General features: G+C 43.8%; 1 protein-coding gene across 1 annotated transcript; it reads right to left on the minus strand.

Moving 5' to 3' along the window:
* Nucleotides 1-13175: 13175 nt before the first annotated feature.
* LOC120935356 (receptor-transporting protein 3-like) lies at nucleotides 13176-17922 on the minus strand. Its single transcript, XM_040347478.1, has 2 exons — nucleotides 17509-17922; nucleotides 13176-14024 (listed from the first exon to the last, which is right to left on the minus strand). Exons 1-2 carry the CDS (start codon nucleotides 17646-17648, stop codon nucleotides 13547-13549), a joined length of 618 nt encoding a protein of 205 aa, XP_040203412.1. The 5' UTR covers nucleotides 17649-17922; the 3' UTR covers nucleotides 13176-13546.
* Between the last annotated feature and the right edge of the window lie 4564 nt (nucleotides 17923-22486).

Raw genomic sequence — 22486 nt, forward strand, 5'->3', positions numbered from 1 at the left:
TGTTCTTACGGGAGGCGAAAGGGGACGTCCCCCCTCCCTTCTCCCTCCGGTGCTTCTTCCGACTCACCGCTACGATCGAAGCCAGGATCGTTTTTTTTTCAGGCTTCCCAGCCTTGAGGTGAGATGTGGGGTCTTATTGACCCCATATCTTACTGTAAAGAGGACCTGTCATGCTATATTCCTATTACAAGGGATGTTTACATTCCTTGTAATTGGAATAAAAGTGATCAAAACATTTATTTTTGGGGAAAAACATGACAAACTAAAAGAAATAAAGTAAAATTAAAAAATAAAATAAAAATTAAAGCGCCCCTGTTCCCGTGTGCTCGTATACAGAAGCGACCGCACACGTAAGTCCCGCCCACATATGAAAACGGTGTTCAAACCACACATGTGAGGTATCGCTGCGAACGTTAGAGGGAGAGCAATCATTTTGGCCCTAGACCTCTTCTCCAACTAAAAAGATGTAACCAGTAAAAATATTTAAAGCGTCACCTATGGGGATTTTTAAGTAGCAAAGTTTGGCGCCATTCCACGAGTGTGTGCAATTTTGAAGGGTGACATGTTGGGTATCTATCGACTCGGCATAACTTCATCTTTCATATTATGCAAAAACATTGGGCTAACTTTAATGGGTTTTTTTTAAAGCACAAAACCGTTTTATTTCCAAAAAAACGCATTCGAAAAATTGCTGCGAAAATAACGTGCGCGATAAAAAGTTGCAACGACCGCCATTGTATTCTCTAGGATTTTTGCTAAAAAAGCATATATTATGTTTTTGGGTTCTATGCAATTTTCTAGCAAATAAATGATGATTTTTCCATGTAGGAGAGGAATGTCAGAATTGGCCTGGGTGCTCCAAAATGCCTGATGGTGCTCCCTGCATGTTGGGCCTCTGTATGTGGTCACGCTGTGTAAAAGTCTCACACATGTGGTATCGCCATACTCAGGAGGAATAGCAGAATGTGTTTTGGGGTGTAATTTGTGGTATGCATATGCTGTGTGTGAGAAATAACCTGCGAATATGAACATTTTGTGGGAAAAAATTTTTTTGCAAAGACTTGTGGGAAAAATTAACTTAAAAAAACTCACCATGCCTCTTTCTAAATACCTTGGAATGTCTTCTTTTCAAAAAAGGGGTCATTTGGGGGGTATTTGTACTTTTCTGGCATGTTAGGGACTCAAGAAACTAGAGAGGCTGTCAATACTTCAGATGTGATCAAATTGATAAATTTTCAGATATTGGCACAATAGCTTGTAGACCCTATAACTTTCACCCAGACTAAATAATAACCACATTTTTTTTTATATACCAAAGATATGTAGCAGTATACATTTTAGGCCAAATTTATGAAGAACGTTTTATTTTTTGCAAAATTTTATAATAGAAATGAAGAAAAATTCATTTTTTTACAACATTTTCTTTATTTTTTCATTTATAGCGAAAAAAATAAAAACCGCAGAGGTGATCAAATACCACCAAAAGGACAAAAATTTTATTTGGTTACAGTGTTGTATGACTGAGTTATTGTCATTCAAAATGTGAGAGCACCGAAAGCTGAAAATTGGTCTGGTGATTAAGGGGGTTTTCGTGCCCAGTGGTCAAGTGGTTAAACTGATGCAAATTGTATATTTCTATCAAGGACATTACCACAGAAAATGGTGTGACTGCTACAGAGTCCAGCAGCACTGGGGACCTAGCACTAGTGTCATTATAGTAATTTATGCATGTGGTAATTGTATTTGGCAACTAAATATGGATACCGCTGGATAGATTGCTGGGAGTGCATGTGGGATAAATGTTATAATTCGGGGAAATGTATACTAGGGGGTGTGGGAGGAATGCCTAGTGACTGCAGTGCCCGGCTGGGATTGGTCGATGAGAAATGTACTCTTGGTTTTGCTGTGAAATGTTGAATGCCATAAGCTGTATACCACCTTTTCATCAATAAAAACTTTTTTTGTTGGATTTAAAAAAAATATGGATACCGCTGAATGTACATGTAGTCTGTAAATCTCTAAAAATGTTTTTAAGAAAGCAGGATTTTCTATCATTAGGGGATTCCCTTTTAGATGGAAAGTAGAGGCAAAGGGTCCCTTGGTTTTGTTATTGGGACCCTATAACATATATTTATGCCTCTAGTTTATATTGCTCTTTAGATAGTGTTACTGTTTAGGAAAGCTGCATATTAAAATACTACATACAAAATGTAATACTAATTAGATATTGTGTGGAAATACTGCTGTTTAATAGATAGCGAGTGTTGTCACCCTAAGATAAAAACTGCATTACTGCCAGGGGAAAGGAAAAAAGGGCCAGTTCACACCACAAAAACGCACACCGGATCAGTTCCAGATGTGTTTCTGCATGTGCATTTTTAACACGTTTTTGATGTGTTTCTGTGCGTTTTGTTGAATTTTTTATGCATTTCTAAATGGTCCGATGTGTTTTTGATGCTTTTTACTACGTTCCAGTACAGTTCTGTGCAGGAAAAAAGCGGCATTTTGTACTTTTCTTTCTGGAACTGAAATGCACTGGAATGCATTGCACTGGTGTTTATTATGACATTGGAAACCATATAACCTACTTTCCATGTGTTTATGTTGCAGAAAAAATAGCACTGCCCTGCAATTGGTGTGAACGGGTCATAAAAAGAGAAAACTAATGCAGCTTCGATATTTAGTGCTGGTAAACTGTAATGTGTTACATTATTGATCTTAGTTTTAGATACACTGTGAATACATTCAAGTTTAAAGGAAACCTCTTCATGTCTAGAATGGTTAGGCAATGCTCAGTCTATATCAATGACTGAAAGTGGAACTAACGGGGTAATCCACAAAGATCCGGCGTAACGTAAATTTTCCCATTTAAGTTACACTGCCTTAAAATTTCTACCTAAGTGCCCGATCCACAAAGCACTTACCTAAAAATTTTTGGCTGTGTAACTTTCCGCCGGCGCAAGGCGTTCCTCTTTTCATGGGGGCGATTCCCATTTAAATTAGGCGCGCTTCCGCGCCGGCTGTACTGCGCATGCTCGTGACGTCATTTTCCCGACGTGCATAGCGCGAAATTACGTTACGCTGAGCTTTGTGGATCGCGACGGGTCAATAAAGTTGCGTCAGGAAAAAAAAAAGATACGACGAAAAAAAAAAATTCAAAACAAAAAAAAAATCGCGTCGCTGGACAGAAGGGTCTGCTTTTACATGGTGTAAACAGTTTACACTTTGTAAAAGCAGCCCTAATTTTGCGTTTGCAAACTAAAACTTACGGAGAAAAAACGAAGCTGAAAAGCTTCGTGGATCTCCGTAAGTGCTAATTTGCATACCCGAGGCGGCATTTCGACACGAAATGCCCCCAGCGGCGGATGCGGTACTGCATCCTAAGATCCGGCAGTGTAAGTCTCTTACACATGTCGGATCTTCTGCCTAACTATGGAAAACTGATTCTGTGGATCAGTTCCATAGTTAGAAACAGGGATACGACGACGTAACAGCAGTTACGCCGGCGTATCCCTTTTGAGGATCTGGCCCAAAAGGTTTAATACTTACCTGTCCAACGCTCCTACTCCGGGACCAGCCTCTTCTTCTGAGTGCCAGCCTTCAGACCTCTTCATTGGCCGGGGGGGACAATGTTATTCATGCACAGAAGGCCATCATCTCAGCATGCAGAGTTCGGCCTGGTGCTGTAAGCTGCCGGAGTGCCGGAGAACACAGCGAGCAGGCAGATACAGGCATTTTAATGCAGAAGAGACACAGTGCATGTCTCACCTGCAATAAAAGCCTGCCTGATCGCCCTTTCTTATAACGGAACATAAGGCAAAGTTCCACCCAAAAGCACCCCTCGCCCCCTTACACGTCACATTTGGCATGTAATTTTTTTTGAGTGGGTGCCTACTTTAGAGAGGGACTTCCTGTCCCACTTCCTCCATCCACTTACGGGCTGCATAGGCGACTCCTCCTCTCCCTCTAGGTGGCCCCTCCCTCTCTGCAATCTTCTGGAACACGTAAAAGGTCCCAGAAGATTGCCTGTCCACTGGGAGAGCGCAGCACGACTCGCACATGCGCAGTGCGCGCCCGGACGTGAAGCTGCAAGCTGTTATGGCTGGGTGCCCACAGTGTCAATGGAGGCGCCGAGGAGAGGAGGGGGAGAGGAGGGGCCTCCGTGCCGCCGCATTGCTGGACCGTGAGACAGGTGAGTGTCTGTTTATTAAAAGTCAGCAGCTAAACAAAGAAAGCCTGGAACTTGGCTTTAAGAAAGTTCCACTCGTAGAAAAGTTTATACATAGGGCCAGATTCTCATACATTTACGTTGCTCCTGGGCAGCGTAACGTATGTGATTTACGTTACACCGCCGCAGGTTTACAGGTTTACATCCTGATTCTCAGAACACTTACCTGTAAACTTGCGGCGGTGTATCGTTAAATCGCTCGGCGCAAGCCCGCCCAATTCAAATGGGGCGGGCAACATTTAAATTAGGCGCGCTCCCGCGCCGAGCGTACTGCGCATGCTCCGTCGGGTAAATTACCCGACGTGCATTGCGCTAAATGACATCGCCCCGACGTCATTTGCTTAGACGTTTACGTAAATGGCGTCCAGCGCCATTCACGGACGTCTTACGCAAACGACGTAATTTTTTTTAAATTAGACGCGGGAACGACGGCCATACTTAACATTGGCTGCCCCTCATAATAGCAGGGACAACCTTACACGTCACGTACGCTACGGAAACGACGTAAATTCTCAGCGTCGACCGCGCGCATGTTCGGGAATCTCGCGTACTTGCCTCATTTGCATAGACGACGGGGAAAACAACGATGCGACACCTAGCGGCGGGAAAAAAAATAGCTTTTAAGATCTGACAGCGTAAGAGCCTTACGCCTGTCAGATCTAATGGGTATCTATGCGTAACTGATTCTAAGAATCAGTCGCATAGATACCTGGGGCCAGATGAGGAGTTACGACGGCGCAAATGGTGTTGCGCCGTCGTAACGCCTTTGAGAATCTGGGCCATAGTTTTCACTCTCTGAGGTAAACAGACAACATCACAATAGAAAAATGAAAGGTGCTGTAGTTTTATTTCCTATTATCTTGCTACAGGTAACAGAATTATGAGAGGAGAACATGAAATGATAAAGCTTAAACATATATTATATAGCAGAAAAGTCAACAATCTGCTGGAGTTTATGTCATAGATTATGTGCATAAATATCATACTTCATGTAATGGTTACTTCATGCACAGTGAGAACAGAAATCAAAAAAATAAATAATAATAATTACAAAGTAAAACCACATTTAACAAATATTGTAACTGTCAAGCTCACATAAATATATATGTACAGTAAATTAAGTATTTATAATGGCTGTATATAATAATTACATAAACAGCCCAGGCATTAAAGTCACTTTAGATGTCACTTACCTGTCTGATGGTTAGGAATGGTACATGCACACCGGAAAATCAGCTGGTATTTATAATAGGCTTTAGCATCATTATTCAACCATCTCCTCCCTCCTATCATCTGTAGTATGACTTCGAGAAATGAAACTGTCAGCTTTCAGTTTCCCAATCCCTTAGCGATGTTTGCAAACAGTCAGTGATGTGTGAAAAGGCAATAATGGGAATTTCCTAGCACAATTCAACCTGCTACTAGTCAATAATAGAATTATTGTATACTGTTGTAGCGACATTAGACAATACAATATGACCCTTCCATGGTAAGGATATATGTGAATATATATGGGTGATATTGTGGCTAGGTGACAATGTTGCATCATGTACCTTATCCCTAAAATTATGTAGATATCACAAGGAGTAACCAGTGGGATTATAACGGTGCCAAGTGACAGAAATTATATCTGTATTATTATTGTATTATAGATATCCAGTATCAGGTCACAATGCACGATCACTTTGGACAAATAGTTGTGTTGTAGTGTCTGATCCAGGGCCGGATAAACATAGGGGCGTTTGGAGCTGCAGCTCCAGGCCCTTTCCTCAAGATAGGCCAATTTGCCCCAAAAAAAAAAAAAAACACAAAAAAAAAAGATCGACTTTGAGGATCGAGCTCGGTGACCAGAGATCCCACATTTGGGGGGTATGTAGCTGAAGACCCACCCCATCACTGGTCAAAATATGGGGCTTGCTTGCGAAGCCTATCAGAAGCTACATACAGAGCGGCCACTTTAAATACAAGCTGACACACTCTGCAGCAGCAGACTGAAAGGATGAGATCACTGGCCCATATTCTCATAGAAGTTACGATGGAGTATCTCAGGATACTCCATCATATCTCCCTTTTTTGGCCCGTGTATCTATGCGACTGATTCTTAGAATCATTTTCGCATAGATACACTTAAGATCCGCCATCTGTAAGTCACTTACACTGGCGGATCTTAAATGTAATGACGCCGGCCGCCGCTAGATGGCATTTACGTGAAGGACTCATTTGCGTATGCAAATGATACTTCTACGCCGATTCCCGAACGAGTTCGCGTCGCGTAACCGTCGCTAACGTCGTTTGCGTAAGCGGAAATTTAGTCCTGCTATTATGAGGAGTAAATTTCCGCAAGTCCCACGTAGGCCATGTTACGGATGGCGTCGGGTCCGCGTCGTGTTTTTTCGTCGGGTACGTTGTTTCCGTAAGTCGTTCTTGAATACGAATTTACGTCAATGACGCACACGTCGGCGTCATTGACGTTTTCCGCCGAGAACTGGAGCATGCGCACTGGGCTTTTTGAAGTTCAGTTCAGTTCATTAATATCGGGGGCGCGCTTAATTTGAATACAAGCCGCCCCCTTGGAGATCCGCCAGGCTACGCCGGGGCATTTACACTCCGCCGTCCCAACTTATGGAGCAAGTGTTTGGGGAATACAACACTTGCTCCTGTAAGTTGGGACAGCGGAGTGTAAGTGCCTTAAGCGCAGCCCGCGGATTTTTAGAGAGAATATGGGCCTGCGTGCTTATAATAATTATTTGTATATTACTTATAGTAATTAACCCCTCGCCACCCAGGCCAATTCTGACACTTCTCTTCTACATGTAAAAATCATCATTTGTTTTTAGCTAGAAAATTACTCAGAACCCTCAAACATTATGGGGTAGATTCAGAAAGAAGTTACGCTGGCGTATCTATTGATACGCCGCGTAACTTCTAGGATGCTCCGGCGTATGTTTTTTCTGTATTCAGAAAACAATCTTATCTTAGTTGCATATTTACGCTGGCCACTAGGTGGCGCTTCCGTCGATTTACGCGAGGAATATGCAAATTAGGTAGATACGCCGATTCAGAAACGTACGTCCGCCCGACGCATTTTTTTACTTTGTTTACGTTAGGCTTTTTCCGGCGTAAAGTTACCCCTGCTATATGAGGCGTATCCTATGTTAAGTATGGACGTCGGGCCAGCGTCTAATTTTCCGTCGATTACGTAGTTTGCGTAAGTCGTTCGCGAATAGGGCTGGGCGTAATTTACGTTCACGTCGAAAGCATTGGCTTTTTGCGGGTTAATTTGGAGCATGCGCACTGGGATACGTTCACAGACGGCGCATGCACCGTTAGCCAAAAACGTCATTTACGTGGGGTCAGCCATCATTACCATACAACACGCCCACTGCATGGAGAATTTGAATTCCGCGGGCTTACGCCGGACCACATACGCTACGCCGCCTTAACTTAGGGCGCAAGTTCTTTCTGAATACGGAACTTGCGCCCTAATTTACGGCGGCGTAACGTATCTGAGATACGCTACGCCCGCAGAAATTTACGCCGGGCTATCTGAATCTAGCCCAAGATATATATATATATATATATATATATATATATATATATATATATATATATATATATATATATATATTTATTTATAAAAAACACTAAAGTTAGCACGATTTATTTTTGTATACTAAGCAATGCTTTAATTTTTTTTACAGGTTACATGTTTGGAGTTACAGAGGAGGTCTAGTTCTAGAATTATTGTTCTCGCTCTAACGATCGTGGCGTATGTAACCTGTGTGTATCTGGCTCTGATACTAGCCAGGGCCTTCCCAGGGACTGACTAGTATCTCTCCCCAGCCTGTCCCCCACACACCCTCTCACCTGCTGACCTGTGGGTGGGGGAATCACTCCTGCAGTGTTATTGTGTTCTGTCTGTGAATACAATGATCAGTGTTGCTAACTATAGCTGGCAGCACTGATTGTTTTGGGAAAAACCTGACAGGCTGGTTGTACTCAAGTCAGATAATAGAATGACTTGTGTAAAACCAGCTAGCCCATACGTTGGGTATCTATTTACTTGGTGCAACCTTGTCTTTTATAGTTTACCGGAAATTTGGGGAGTTCATTGCATATGTTTACCCCAACTGAAATTTTGAATTTCCTAGACCTTTGCAGTAATAACCTGTGACAAAAAAAATGTTTTATTCTCTAGGGTGTCTGCTTTCAGAAAATATTTAGGGCCAGATTCACGTAACTGCGGCGCAGCGTAACGTAACCCGTTTACGTTACACCGTCGCACGTTTTCAGATTTAGTGCCCGATCCACAAAGCACTTACCTGGAAATTTGCGGCGGTGTATCGTAAACACGTCCGGCGCAAGGCGGCCCAATTCAAATGGGGCGGGACCATTTAAATTAGGCGCGCTCCCGCGCCGGACGTACTGCGCATGCTCCCGTCGTGCTTTGCGCGAAAATTACGACGCGCCGACGTTTTGTGAATCGCGACGTGATCAAAGTACTTACGCCGGGAAAAAGAAAAAATTAAAAAAAAAATCAAAAGCGACGCGGGAAAGACGGGCATACTTTAACATGGTGGAGTACTTTTACACCATATTAAAGGTGCACTATCTTTGCGACGGAAATCTAAGGCCCCATACACACGATAGAATCCATCCGCTGAAAAATCCCAGCAAATGGGTTTCAGCGGATAGATCCTATGGTGTGTACACTCCAGCGGATCTGTTTCCGCGGATATTTCTCCCCTGGGATTGATTTCAAGCAGATCGAATATTTGCTGACATGCTAAACAAATCTATCTGCTGGAATCCATCCCAACGGATGGATCCGCTGGTCTGTATAGACTCACCGGATCCATCCGTCCGAAGGGATCCCCCGCATGCGTCGTAATGATTCGACGCATGCGTGGAATTCCTTATATGACAGCGTCGCGCACGGGGATCGCCGTAACTCCTAATTTGCATACCCGACGCTGGTTTACGACGCAAACTCCCCCCAGCGGCGGCCGCGGTACTGCATCATAAGATCCGACAGTGTAAAACAATTACACCTGTCGGATCTTAGGGATATCTATGCGTAACTGGTTCTATGAATCAGTCGCATAGATACTCTGAGAGATACGACGGCGTATCTGAGATACTCCGTCGTATCTCCTTTGTGAATCTGGCCCTTAGTGTTTAGGGGTTTTGTGTAATATTAAGTTCTAAAATAATTTTTTAAACGTATACAAAAATGTCTCCTCTGGCGGCAAAAAGGTAAAAACATTAGGTTGTTTGGGCATTATTTAAAAATTTTAATGAGAGCAATTAGTCTATTTTCAGTTTTAGGTGGATGTGAAAAGAGCCAGCATACCAGAGACACATTGAGAGATGTTCAGATGAGGTAGAGTCAAGATGCCCACTTAATAAAATAATCCACTTTAATAAAAGAACCCCAGCCTATGCCACCCCAGCCATGCCCTCTATTCTGGCAAGAAGCTCTGAAGTTTTGGAACGATATGCCAGACCTTCAGAGCACGTGCACCGCAGACGTCAGCGGCATGATGTCACCGTTCAGGTTTAGTAGATATTGGGCCAGATTCTCAAAGGCGTTACGACGGCGCAACACCATTAGCGCCGTCGTAACTCCTCATCTGGCCCCGGGTATCTATGCGACTGATTCTTAGAATCAGTTGCGCATAGATACCCATTAGATCTGACATGCGTAAGGCTGTTACGCTGTCAGATCTTAAAAGTTTTTTTTTTTCCCGCCGCTAGGTGTCCCATCGTCGTTTTCCCCGTCGTCTATGCAAATGAGGTAAGTACGCGAGATTCCCGAAACTACGCGCGTCCGACGCTGAGAATTTACGTCGTTTCCGTAGCGTACGCGACGCGTAAGGTTGCCCCTGCTATTAGCAGGGGCAACCAATGTTAACTATGGCCGTCGTTTCCGCGTCAAAGTTTAAAAAAAATACGTCTAAGCAAATGACGTCGGGGCGACGTCATTTAGCGCAATGCACGTCGGGTAATTTACCCGACGGAGCATGCGCAGTACTCTCGGCGTGGGAGCGCGGCTAATTTAAATGGTGCCCGCCCCATTTGAATTGGGCGGGCTTGCGCCGAGCGAATTAACGATACACCGCCGCAAGTTTACAGGTAAGTGTTCTGAGAATCAGGATGTAAACCTGTAAACCTGCGGCGGTGTAGCGTACAGCACATACATTACGCTGCCCAGGAGCAACGTTAATGTATGAGAATCTGGCCCATTAATTTTACCTACCTTATTATAGGCTTATCTGTAGGTAAAAATCACCAACACAACTGCTTTGAGGCTGAACATTTAAATGAAAAATGATCATTTGTTAAAGCCATAATGCCCCTGTGGAAGGCATTATGGGAGGAAAGCATTCAAAGAACAGCCCTCGAAAATCTGCTTTGTTCTAGCATCAGAAACATATCTGGCTCTCATCAGTTGTGCATTGTGGGAACAAAATGATGCCAGCCTGAAGAAGGAGGTGATTTTTTTTTGTCAAGTAATAAAATGTGATACAGACATTTTGATTTTTCAGTTTTAATGTTTTCATTGAATTTCAAAAGTAGGTACATCATAGGTTGGTATGACCATGCTATTGTAGATTACATTGCACTCTCAATCAACATTTACAGCATTTGACAAAAATTGTTATCAAATCAGCAATAAATATTAAGTAGTCAACAAAGAAAGGAAAAAAAAAGTTCTGAGGTTAAAACTAATGATATCTCAATTCCTAAGTGAATCTAAGGTAGGTAACCTAGAAGAAAGACATACATTTGAAAAATGCATCCTAATCAGGGGTCAAGTCCTGGGGAAAAAAGTGTGGGAACTCCCACCCAAGATCCACTCCCCCACCAAAAAAAAAAAGATACACTCATATGCATAATTACTAAACCGCATGTTTTTTTTTTCCGATCCACTGTACCTTAGTAATCCTTTATGTTACTGCCCGCTTCCTGTATATGGATTCATCAGGTAGTGTGCGGTTATTCCTCGATGCTGCAATGTCTCCTGGGAGCTTTTGTCATTGTTTCCAGGAGACATTGAGGAGGTCTGCCGCGAGTTATCGTTGAATTTAAAAAGAAGTAAGTTCTTTCTAAATCCCGCGATAACTCATGGCAGACCTCGGCAATGTCTCCTGGGAACAATGACAAAAGCTCCCAGGAGACATTGCGGCATTGAGGAAGTGACGGAATACCCGCACGCTACCTGATGAATCCATATACAGGAAGCAGCCAGTAACATAAAGGATTACTAAGGTTCGCCTGCCCCTGACAGTGACTCGAGCTGGGCATCGGCGCTTAGTGAAGGATTGGCTCGGGTGGCTCGGCTGCTCTAGTCCTGCAAAGGGAACTGAGTTCCTGCTGTGACAAAAAATTGCCAGGACTCCGTTCCCACGCGTTCCCGCAGGACTTGAGCCCTGATCCTAATGATACTGATCTTCACATATGGAAGAACGTGGCAAACAAGTGAAGTATATAGGATGGCCAGCAAGCATATAAATGTAGTGGATATACAGTAATGCATGAAGACTAGAACGAGGATAGAAAGACAGAAAAAGAGAAAAATAATTTCTGCTTTGCTCAGTACTCACTGAGTGGTATGACAGTGCTGGGCCCTATCACGATGTAAAAAGGGTATTGTGTCACCCAGACTTCTCATCCAGGCAGGTTGAGGGTTTCCAGGGTGTTTGTGTCATACAGAGGAAACTGGATTTTCAGCTTCCTCAAAGACTGATAAAACGCGGTTTCGGTCCTGGAGCACAGAGTCTTTGTAGAAACGTGTTTAACTAAACATGCTATGGAAATAGGAATGTGTGTGAGGTAATTGCAATCCCCAATTCTATCCAGAAGAATCATAGTTTTGCCTCTAGATGGCTGTACTTTACATAACTTTATTTAACCACTTCCTTACTGGGCACTTAAACCCCCTTCCTGCCCAGAGGACTTTTTGCGATTCGGCACGGCGTTGCTTTAACTGACAATTGCGCGGTCGTGCGACGTGGCTCCCAAACAAAATTGACGTTCTTTTTTCCCCACAAATAGAGCTTTCTTTTGGTGGTATTTGATCACCTCTGCGGTTTTTATATTTTGCGCTATAAACAAAAATAGAGCGACAATTTTGAAAAAAAAAAAACATTTTTTACTTGTTGCTATAATAAATAGCTAAAAAAAAATTGTATTATTTTTTTATCCTCAGTCTAGACCGATACGTATTCTACATATTTTTAGTAAAAAAAAAAAAAAAAAATCGCAATAAGCGGCTGGTTTGCGCAAAAGTTATAGCGCCTACAAAATAAGGGACAGAATTATTATTTTTTATTTTAATTTTTTTACTAGTAATGGTGGCGATCTGCGATTTTTATTGCGACTGCGACATTATGGCGGACACATCGGACACTTTTGACACATTTTTGGCGCCATTCACATTTATACTGCAATCAGTGCTATAAATATGCACTAATTACTGTATAAATGTGACTGGCAGGGAAGGGGTTAACACTAGGGGGTGAGGAAGGGGTTAAATGTATTCCCTATTCAGTGTTCTAACTGTGTGGGGGGAGGGGTCTGACTGGGGGAGGTGACCGATCTGTGTCCCTATGTACAAGGGACACAGATCGGTCTCCTCTCTCCCTAACAGCACCGCTGTCTGTGAGAGCCGGCAATGAGAAATGATCTCATATGTAAACATATGAGATCATCTCTCATTGGCCGCACAGATCGCCTAGCAAACGGCCACTCCGATTGGCCGTTCACGGCGATCTGTGATTGGCTGTGTCCAAGGGACATGGCCAGCACAGAAGTTCCCCGCTGCGCGCTCGGGAGCGCGCATGGGGAACGCGGAAAGGGGCGGACGTCAATTGACGGCGCCTCAGAGAAGTAGAACCACCCTGCGGCCGTCAATAGTCGTACGGCCGTCGGGAAGTGGTTAATGTCAGTGTCTCTTTAAAGGGTTAGTTCACCTTTGCAGAAAAAATGTAAAGGTCAACTAACACTGGACACCTACCAACCCCCTCAGTCCCCGCAGTACTTACCTCCAGTGATCCTGAGCTGTCAGGGCTACCACAGTCACTGCAGCCAATCAGGGATTTAAAATCCCTGCTGTTCTCCCCTCTTCTTTTTCAGCACTTACAGGACAGACCACAGTGATTCTGACTAGTCAGTGCCCTCAATAAGATGATGTTAATCAATGCGAATCCATCACTTTAAGGAAGGTCTATAAAATCTTGCAAAAATTGAATTTAAATGATAATTTCACAATTGAACTGTAATCACACAGACAAACGCTAATTTATTTCATTCTCTTTACAATATTATACAGCAACAATTTGATTGTGGCTCGTGCTGTGGCACACTTCTATTGTTTACGAGTGGCCTAACTTCATGCCTTGAATATCTTGATGCTTCCCGATTCCTGAATGCTCGCTGCTGTGCCTTATTTTCTTGGATTTTTACGTAGTTGCAAATTCCCTTTGAGCAGGCTTCACAATTATTCCGATCATGTGGGCCATTTTGAAATCCATCTTTCACAAAGGTCTTTGGAAAGTCTTCTATGGGGAGTTTGTAAAATTTCTGACATATCCTGGTAACCAAGCACTTTATAGCTATCTCAGCATTCTCTACTAAGATGATGGGTTCCTCGTACTCGCCATAGTTACATACTTTGCACTTTTGCCTGAAGATTTGCATCTTCACCTGCCCAATAGACATTTTCAGCTTCATGTGGAATAAAAGATGCACTTTTGAAGATGCCCAATTGCGGCCGCAAATTGAGCAGTAAAACCTGAAACAGATAACTGTTGTATCAGATTGGTACTGGCAGAAAATGGAACATGATCATTTCAGGATAATCAGTGGGGACTTATGCCACGTACACACGACCGTTATTCATGTCATGGAATAAAACAACGTTTTTCTCGACGTGATTCTTCTCAAGCCTGCCTTGCGTACACACGATTGTGAAAAAAAATGCTCGAGCAAAGCGCGGTGACGTACAACACGTACGACAACACGTACGACGACACTATAAAGGGGAAGTTGCATTCGAATGGCGCCACCCTTTGGGCTGCTTTTGCTGATTTCGTGTTACCGCATGTTAGTAAAAGTTTGGTGAGAGACGATTCATGCTTCTCTTTGTGTTTTTCAGTCTGTTACAGCGTGACGAATGTGCTATCTCCATTACTAACACTAGTTTTACCAGAACGAGGGCTCCCATCTCATAACTTGCTTCTGAGCATGTGCGTTTTTTCCCCCTAATTAAAGCATACACATGTCCGTTTTTCTCGACCAATTGAAAAACGGTCGTTTGTACGCGGCATAAGACCTCAGAATGAATACAGTTGTTACATCCAAGTTTTTTCTGCAGTTTTCTACATATTTATGACTAATTTGAGTTTGTAAAACAATGCAGTTATCCATCAGCATTTTAATAGCGATACAAACAGTAGTTATAATTGACAAAACATTATAAGCTAATTTGCTAAATCTCCATGCAAGCTGTGAGTGCTGCCTGTTGGCTGGCCATCACATTCCACAACTTTCTGAATTTCCTGTGTGTGTTGCAGATTCTCTTTTGCTGTATACTTTTAATTTCTAAGGACTACATATCCCATGGGCCCTTGCTCCCTGCAAGCAGCGATTCCTGTATTGATTCTGCCTACTGAAACTACTCCTTTTAGTATCTCTGTCGTTCAGAAGACAGGCTTTGTAAAAATGTGTCACAGAATTCAAAGAAGTAAATGTGTAGGGAACTTCACAAGTAAGTTTACAAACTTCAAGATGGTTCAGATTAATAGGAGTAGGCTATAAATAATTGAAAGTATTTATGATTTTATATTTCACCATAATTGCTGTTTAACCGCTTGCCGCCCGCCGCACGCAGATATACGTCTGCAGCATGGTACGGGCAAGCAAAAGGAAGTATTTATACGTCCCCTTTAAGAAGCGGCATTGTGGACGCACTCCCAACGTGAGCTTCGTGACTCCGAACGCGGTTCCTGCGGACTTGATGTCGGTGGGGTTACCCGTGATCGTGTCACGGTGAGGAAGAAGGGGGAAATGCTTATGTAAACAAGCATTTCCCTAGTCTTCCTAGTGACAGGACAGTGACCACAGCTTCCTGTAATCGGAAGCAGTGATCACTGTCCTGTCACACACAGCCCACCCCCCTACAGTTAGAAGCACTCCCTAGGGCACACTTAACTCCTTTAGCATCACCTAGTGGTTAACCCCTTCACTGCCAGTGTCATGTTCACAGTAACCAGTGCATTTTTATGGCACTGATCGCTGTAAAAATTACAATGGTCCCAAAAATGTGTCAAAAGTGTCTGATTGTGTCCACCATAAAGCCGCAGTCACGATAAAAAAACGCAGATCACCGCCATTACTAATAAAAAAAAAAAATAATAAAAATTACATAATTCTATCCCCTATTTTGTACACTCTATAACTTTTGCGCAAACCAATATACGCTTATTGCAATTTTTTTACCAAAAATATGTAGAAGAATACGTATCGGCCTAAACTGAGGAAAAAAAATGATTTTATATATTTTTTGGGGATATTTATTATAGCAAAGAGTAAAAAATATAGATTTTTTTTTTAAATTGTCGCTCTATTTTTGTTTATAGCGCAAAAAATAAAAACCACAGAGGTGATCAAATACCACCAAATAAAAGCTCTATTTGTGGGGAAAAAAAGAAATAAAAATTTTGTTTGGAAACAACGTCGCAAAAAGTAGCCTGGTCTTTGACAGCCAAATGGTCCAGGGCTTAAGTATTTAAAGAGGAAGTAAACCCTGATGGGTTTTACTTTCTCCTTTTCCCCCTGATTTCCCCTGCAAAGTAAAAGCATATTGCATCGCACACTAGCCCATTATGCGCCACTTCCCTGCAATCAAAGCATTGTCCCTGTTGGTGGCCACATCCATCTTCGCCCCTCTTCTTTCCGGGGCCGCGGACTCCAGCTCTGTGACTGGCCGAAGCAGCGTGATGTCACATCCGCACATTCGCACAGGAGCCTTCAGTCACGGCACATGCTGGTGAAGAAACGGCACGGTTGGCCTGTTTCTTCATAGCGCATGCACCAATGACATCGGCCTACCTTATAGGCTTACCTGTAGTGGTGTACCAGGGTTTACAACCTCTTTAATAGCTGCATTTTGTTCTAAATTTCCACTGAAGATAATCAATGTGGTTATGAGAGGCTGCAAACAATGGCCAACTCACAAGGAGTGTCAGTGTAGTAATGCTATAAGTAAATAAGGAGTATGGTATATTGGAGCTGTGACGTATTCAGGAAACTATTTTCACTGGCTTTTCTGCACAGCATTATTATGCAGATTTCTTCAGTACAGTGACCTATAATCTCAGAATTAAAGGGGTTGTAAAGCCTCAAGGTTTTTCACTTTAATGCGTTCTATGCATTAAGGTGAAAAACCTCCTGTGCTGCAACTTCCCCCAGACCCCCCTCTTTTTCTTACCTAAACCCGATCCAGCCATGTGCACGATGCAGTGGCTCCAGCCGCTGTCTCTCTCTTCATAGGACAGATTGATAGCAGCAAGAGCCATTAGCTCCTGCTGCTTTCAATCAAATCCAGTGACACAGGAGTGGAGGGGCGAGTATCGTTGTCTGTGTCAATGGATGCAGCAGCGAGACAAGAGAGCGAGCCTACACGGGTGTCCCTAGGGAAAGTGGCTTTGCGTGGGGGCACCCAATAAAGTGGAGGGGCTTGGAGCCAGCGGGGCACCCCAGTAAAAAAGGATTAAGGCTGCTTTGTGCAAAACCATTACACAGAGCAGGTACGTATAGGCATGTTTGTAATTTGTATTTAAAAAAACATGAGGGTTTACAACCCCTTTAACAAGATGTATGTGATTGGCTCACATCACCTCAGAAACACAAACACTGTGACTCCCCTTTGAATTCCTCTTTATATTGTGAATTGTTTTAGTAGCTCCCCACTTACCTGCGATCTTGTTAAAGAGGAATTAAAGTGCTGCAATCACAAACTTTATTGCAGAAGAGATACGCAGTGTCTTTTCTGCAATAAAATCTACCTGCCTGCTTACAGCATTCTCTGGCCTGCGAACTGAAACGCACAGTGTATAGGTTATGATATCATAAAACTCTTATCAGTGATTTCCTAACATGCATAATAATATACAGTATATTTTGTTTTTTTATACAGTAGGTTATTATGGTTTCGACACATAAGAAGAATAACAAGTGTAATACGGTTAAAAGCAATTCATTTGATATGAGCTCACCTGGCAAAGCAGCACAATGTATATTGAAGCCAGCCCTTCTGTGCCTGGAAGTTTTCTTCTACAGAAAAGTCCCACAGATCAAGGATTCCTCCGTCTTGCATTTCATTTTCAAATATTTCTTTCCAAGTGTCCTCGTCCATTTTCTCCTTCTTATTGAGTGAGTAGTGTCAAAGTTTATTGGTGATACGGCTGTGAGAAATACCTGTGTCTTTTCTGAATAAATGAAAGTGAAACCTGGATTCTTCTCTGGAAGTAGGGAAATTTTTAGAGCAAAAAACTGTTTTATACCAAAGGTCCAAGACTGGATCAGGCTAGCAATTTTTCATCCTCCAATTTTGGTTTATGTGGCCAATTGGCAGATATTGCACAATAGAATGCCTGTCTGTCTAACTAACACCAGTGCTACATTGTACATTGCTTATAATAAGTGTTTTTTTTTGGCTCGGTAGAGGTGCCCTTACTCTACTGTCCCACCTCCTAAGCACCACCCAACACCGCCTTGCCTTTCAAGCACTGCCCCTTCACTGACCTTTTTAAAGAGGAAGTAACGTCTTCCTTTTTAATTGTACCTACAGGCAGGGGCGTCCCTAGGGGGGGACCAGAGGGGGCCCTGACCCCCCCAACATCATGCTGTGCCCCACCATGTGCCCCCCCAAAAAAAAAAAAATTTTTTTTTTTTTTTGCAATTTTTGTATTTTGCTCCCCGAGAGGGAAAGCGTCCCCAGTCAGCTCTGCGGGGGATTCCTCCCCCTCCCTCTGCTCGCCATCACTGCATAATGTGAGCGCTCACACAACCAGATATTCTAGCCTGGACCGTGTTTAAGTGTGTGCACTGCAGACTGCAGTACACTGTAATCACTGAACTACATTATCTCCATCCCTTCTCTCCCCCATCTGTCTCCCTCCCCCTCTTCTGTTCTTTCAAAACATTCACAATTTACTTTCACTTTCAGTTAGGCAGGTAATATATGGTGCAAATTTCTTTCCTGTATCCAGATTGCAGGAAAGAAACTTGCATGATTCCCCCATCAACAGACAGTGGTGACAGGGGAATATCCCTCCTGCCCAGCAATTATATTCTCCCGACAAACAGTGATTATCACTAGTGACTATACAGCAACCACTAGTGATAATTATAATAGAATCTGCTCATTAATGGTTCAAATCTCAGCCAGTTTCTGCTGAACCAGCTGAGATTTAAACTGCCTATGGCTGGTCTTAGCTCTTAGGCAGCCCATACATTGATTAGCACTGTGGAGTGTCGGCTTCCTGGCGTGATCGGGCATGTGGGATTTCAAACACACCCGAGCCCATCTCTATTGGTTGTAGACAGTTGAGCTCCCTGCAGGTGGCTTAGCAGCAGTGGACCCTTCTCTGACATGCTGATCGGGATGCAATCCAGGTGATGCTCCCAGTCAAATCCTAGTCATAAATATCAGTGATTTTATTGATCAAAGCCCACACTTTACAGGCATAGAGCCCGCACTTTACAGGCATAGAGCCCACACTTTACAGGCATAGAGCCCACACTTTACAGGCATAGAGCCCACACTTTACAGGCATAGAGCCCACACTTTACAGGCATAGAGCCCACATGGCTGCTGATCATACGGTTGATTATATTTATGTGGTTGTACTCTTGATGCTAATAAATACTGTGTTTATTAGATCTGACTGGGAGCATCACCTGGATCACATGCCGATCAGCATGTCAACAGAGAAGGTTATACAGCATTACTGCTGCTAGGTGACCAGCTGGGGGCTCAGCTCTCTATAACCAATAGTGCCAGCCTTCCCCTGCATGCACCCATAATGTCACCAGCACTAGGTCCTAATAGACTGCCGCCGCTGCCAAGGAGACAGACGCCAGACCAGCGCTGTAAATAGCAGGGACAGGACAGCTGGGGATCCCCACTGTGGCAGAACACCAGGGCCCGGTGGCATGACCACCTTTGCAACAATGATAGTTCTCCCACTGCTTTGGACCCTTATATTTTCTTGGTGTGCTGGTGACATATATCTCTTGTTTTCTGCCACCCTGGGGGGCCCCAGTATAGTAGGAAGGGAGCTCACTGCAGAACATATGAAAGGGCCCATAGTGGGATCGTAGTAAAGGGCCCCAGGATATATATATATATATAATTGCATTTTATAGTTGGCCCCCCTACTTTTGTCCCTGTCCCCCCATGTGCCCCCCCTAAATATGAAAGCTGGAGACGCCACTGCCTACAGGTAAGCCTATAATAAGGATTACCTGTAGGTACTATAAATATCTCATAAACTTGCACAGTTTAGGAGATATTTACTATATACGCCACCGCCATCGGTGCATGCACTCTGAAGAAACAGCCCCCTGTGCCGTTTCTTCAGGGCCCTGTGCCATGACCGGCGGCTCCTACACACATGCTCGGGAATGACGTCATCAAATTATTATTTTTTTAATAGGATTTACAACCTCTTTAAAGGGACCAAATTATATGCAGGCATTAGTACAGCACTATACTTTAAAGGAACTACAGTGCACAGTACTGTATAGGTCTCTCATAATGAATCTGGTGACAAGTGAGTGCTGCATCTGTGGTGATAAGCTTTATCTGTGGTGACAAGCTTTATCTGTGGTGATAAGCTGCATCTGTGGTGACAAGCTTTATCTGTGGTGATAAGCTGCATCTGTGGTGACAAGCTTTATATGTGGTGATAAGCTGCATCTGTGGTGACAAACTGCATCTGGTGACAAGTGAGTGCAGCATCTGGTGACAAGTGAGCCAAGCTGCATCTGGTGATAAGTGACGTGGCAGATGACACGCTGCATCTGGTGGCAGGTGATGTGGCAAGTGGCACGCTGCATCTGGTGGCAGGTGACGCGGCAAGTGACACTCAGGGCTCCCATTGATTCTGCATTATGGTGAGTTGAACTATTTCATTTTATATTACAATGTAGTAATAGAAATAATGCACTTCAATCATTCAGACACCATAACAACTATGGAGCCGTGATGGTTGAAGCGCTATCATCAGGTGTTTGAAGTATCTTTATCTGCTAATTGTTAAACTTTCTGGAATACACATATTGCTATTGTGGTGTAAGATCTGGGCCTGCTGTCCCTCCATCCCTCTTTCTTTCCTTCTTTCTTTTCTTGCTTCTCTTTCCTTCTCTCTCTATCTCTTTCTCGTTTATTCTTTCTCTCTCCCTCTCTTTCTCCCTCTCATTTTCCCTTGTCATGACATTGCTCCAGTCCTCCAAGGCCATAGAGGTGATCAGAGACAATCTGGTCTCTGTCTGCCTCTGTGATCAGCGGGCCACACTGTCAGATCATTTTTTTTGGAGTGCGGCGGTAAAAACGTTAAGCCTGAGAAACACAGATGAGCAGTGGAAGGGGGGACGTCCCCTCCCACTGCTTCTGAAAGCGATCCAGCTGCTAATGAGCCACTCGGACCGCTTTTATGAGAAACACAGCCGCCGGCTGGAAAAAAAAATACTGAATTTATGGCTGAAAGCTTTAGCCATAACCCCAGTAAACCACTTGCAAACTGCAACGTATATATACGTATTGAAGTCGACAAGTGGTTAAGCTGCTAACATTAGTAAATAGAAAGCAGTGGCGGCTCGTGCATTATGAGCGCATGGGCGACGCTCCTCCTAACATCTACACCGCACGTCCTATTCATGTGCCCGTCCTCTTTCAGGATGCCAGACACATGAAATACAATGGTGGGGATATGCGGGGGTTGTGTATTTTGAAGCACGTGATTAGAGCCAGAGGCTCTAATAGGCTTCAAAATAGGGTGGGCTTGGGGTGCAGAGCACTGCGTCTTGATCCCACCCTGTTATGTGACATAGTGCAAAAATAGCGCAAATTCATTTGCTAACGTTCCTCCCTTCCAATCAGGAGGCAGAACAGTGCAGATCCCGCTTTGGCCAAAGCATTAGGCGATCCTATTGGATGCCTAACGCTTTGGCGGAAGAGGAGACACGGCGGAGGAAGCCTGAGGTGCCGACGCTTCCTGCTACTGCAGAAGAGGAGGAGGAGAGCCCCGTCACTCCAGGAGAGGAGCAGAGCCCCACCACACAATCGGCAAGTGCTGCCGGACCGGCCGCGTGAGGGGGTTGGTAAAGTGACAGCTGGGGGAGGTGCCTGGCTGCATTTGATGGCACAGTGACTGTATTTGGTGGGCACAGTGGCTGCATATAATGGACACAGTGGCTGCATATGATGGGCACAGTGGCTCCATTTGATTGGCACAGTGGCTGCATTTGATTGGCACAGTGGCTGCATTTGATTGGCACAGTGGCTGCATTTGATTGGCACAGTGGCTGCAATTGATGGCACAGTGGCTGCAATTGACGGGCAAAGTGGCTTCATTTGATAGGCACAATGGGCCAAATTCTCAAAAGAGATACGCAGACTTAACTCCATTTTTCTAAATTTACACGGCGCGTATATTTGCGCACGATCGTCAAAACGACTTAAGCAAAGATTTCCGTATTTTCAGCCGTACTTAAATTAGTTACACCTGCGCATTCCCGGGCGCAAATTACGCTAGGCTCGCCGCTGTTTTTGATAGGCAAAGATGCAAATGAGGGAGTTAGGGCGATTCTCAGAATTAAGTGTGTGTGCCGTATTTTCCGCCCTGTGCGCACCTGTTAGTTTTTCTGACTAAATTTCCACATTATAAAACTAGCCCTAATTTTACACATGCTGTGGAAGGGTTTGCTGAAGGTAGTGACTAGAGGTTAGAGCTCTAGTTGTGAAGGTTTTTGTTTAAAAATGCCAGGACCAGCGATGATTTTGACGGCACTTGCTGCCTTACAGGCACAAAGGAGGAGGAGGAGGGCACAGAGGAGGAGGATGAGGGCACAGGCGCGTGTTTATCGGCCACGGCGTGATATTTGGCAAATGCCAGCTTATGAGGTGATTGGCAACTACCGATTTGATAGGGAGGCCATCCTGGAGATCACCCAACTCCTTCATGAGGA

The sequence above is a fragment of the Rana temporaria genome, chromosome 4 (genome assembly GCF_905171775.1).
Source record: "Rana temporaria chromosome 4, aRanTem1.1, whole genome shotgun sequence".
Lineage (NCBI taxonomy): Eukaryota > Metazoa > Chordata > Amphibia > Anura > Ranidae > Rana > Rana temporaria.

Coding starts and splice junctions, on each gene's coding strand:
- LOC120935356 (XM_040347478.1), bottom strand. CDS start 17,648: ATGGACGAGGACACTTGGAAAGAAATATTTGAAAATGAAATGCAAGAC. Junction 14,025..17,508: donor ACATTGTGCTGCTTTGCCAG/GTGAGCTCATAT, acceptor TATCTGTTTCAG/GTTTTACTGCTCAATTTGCG.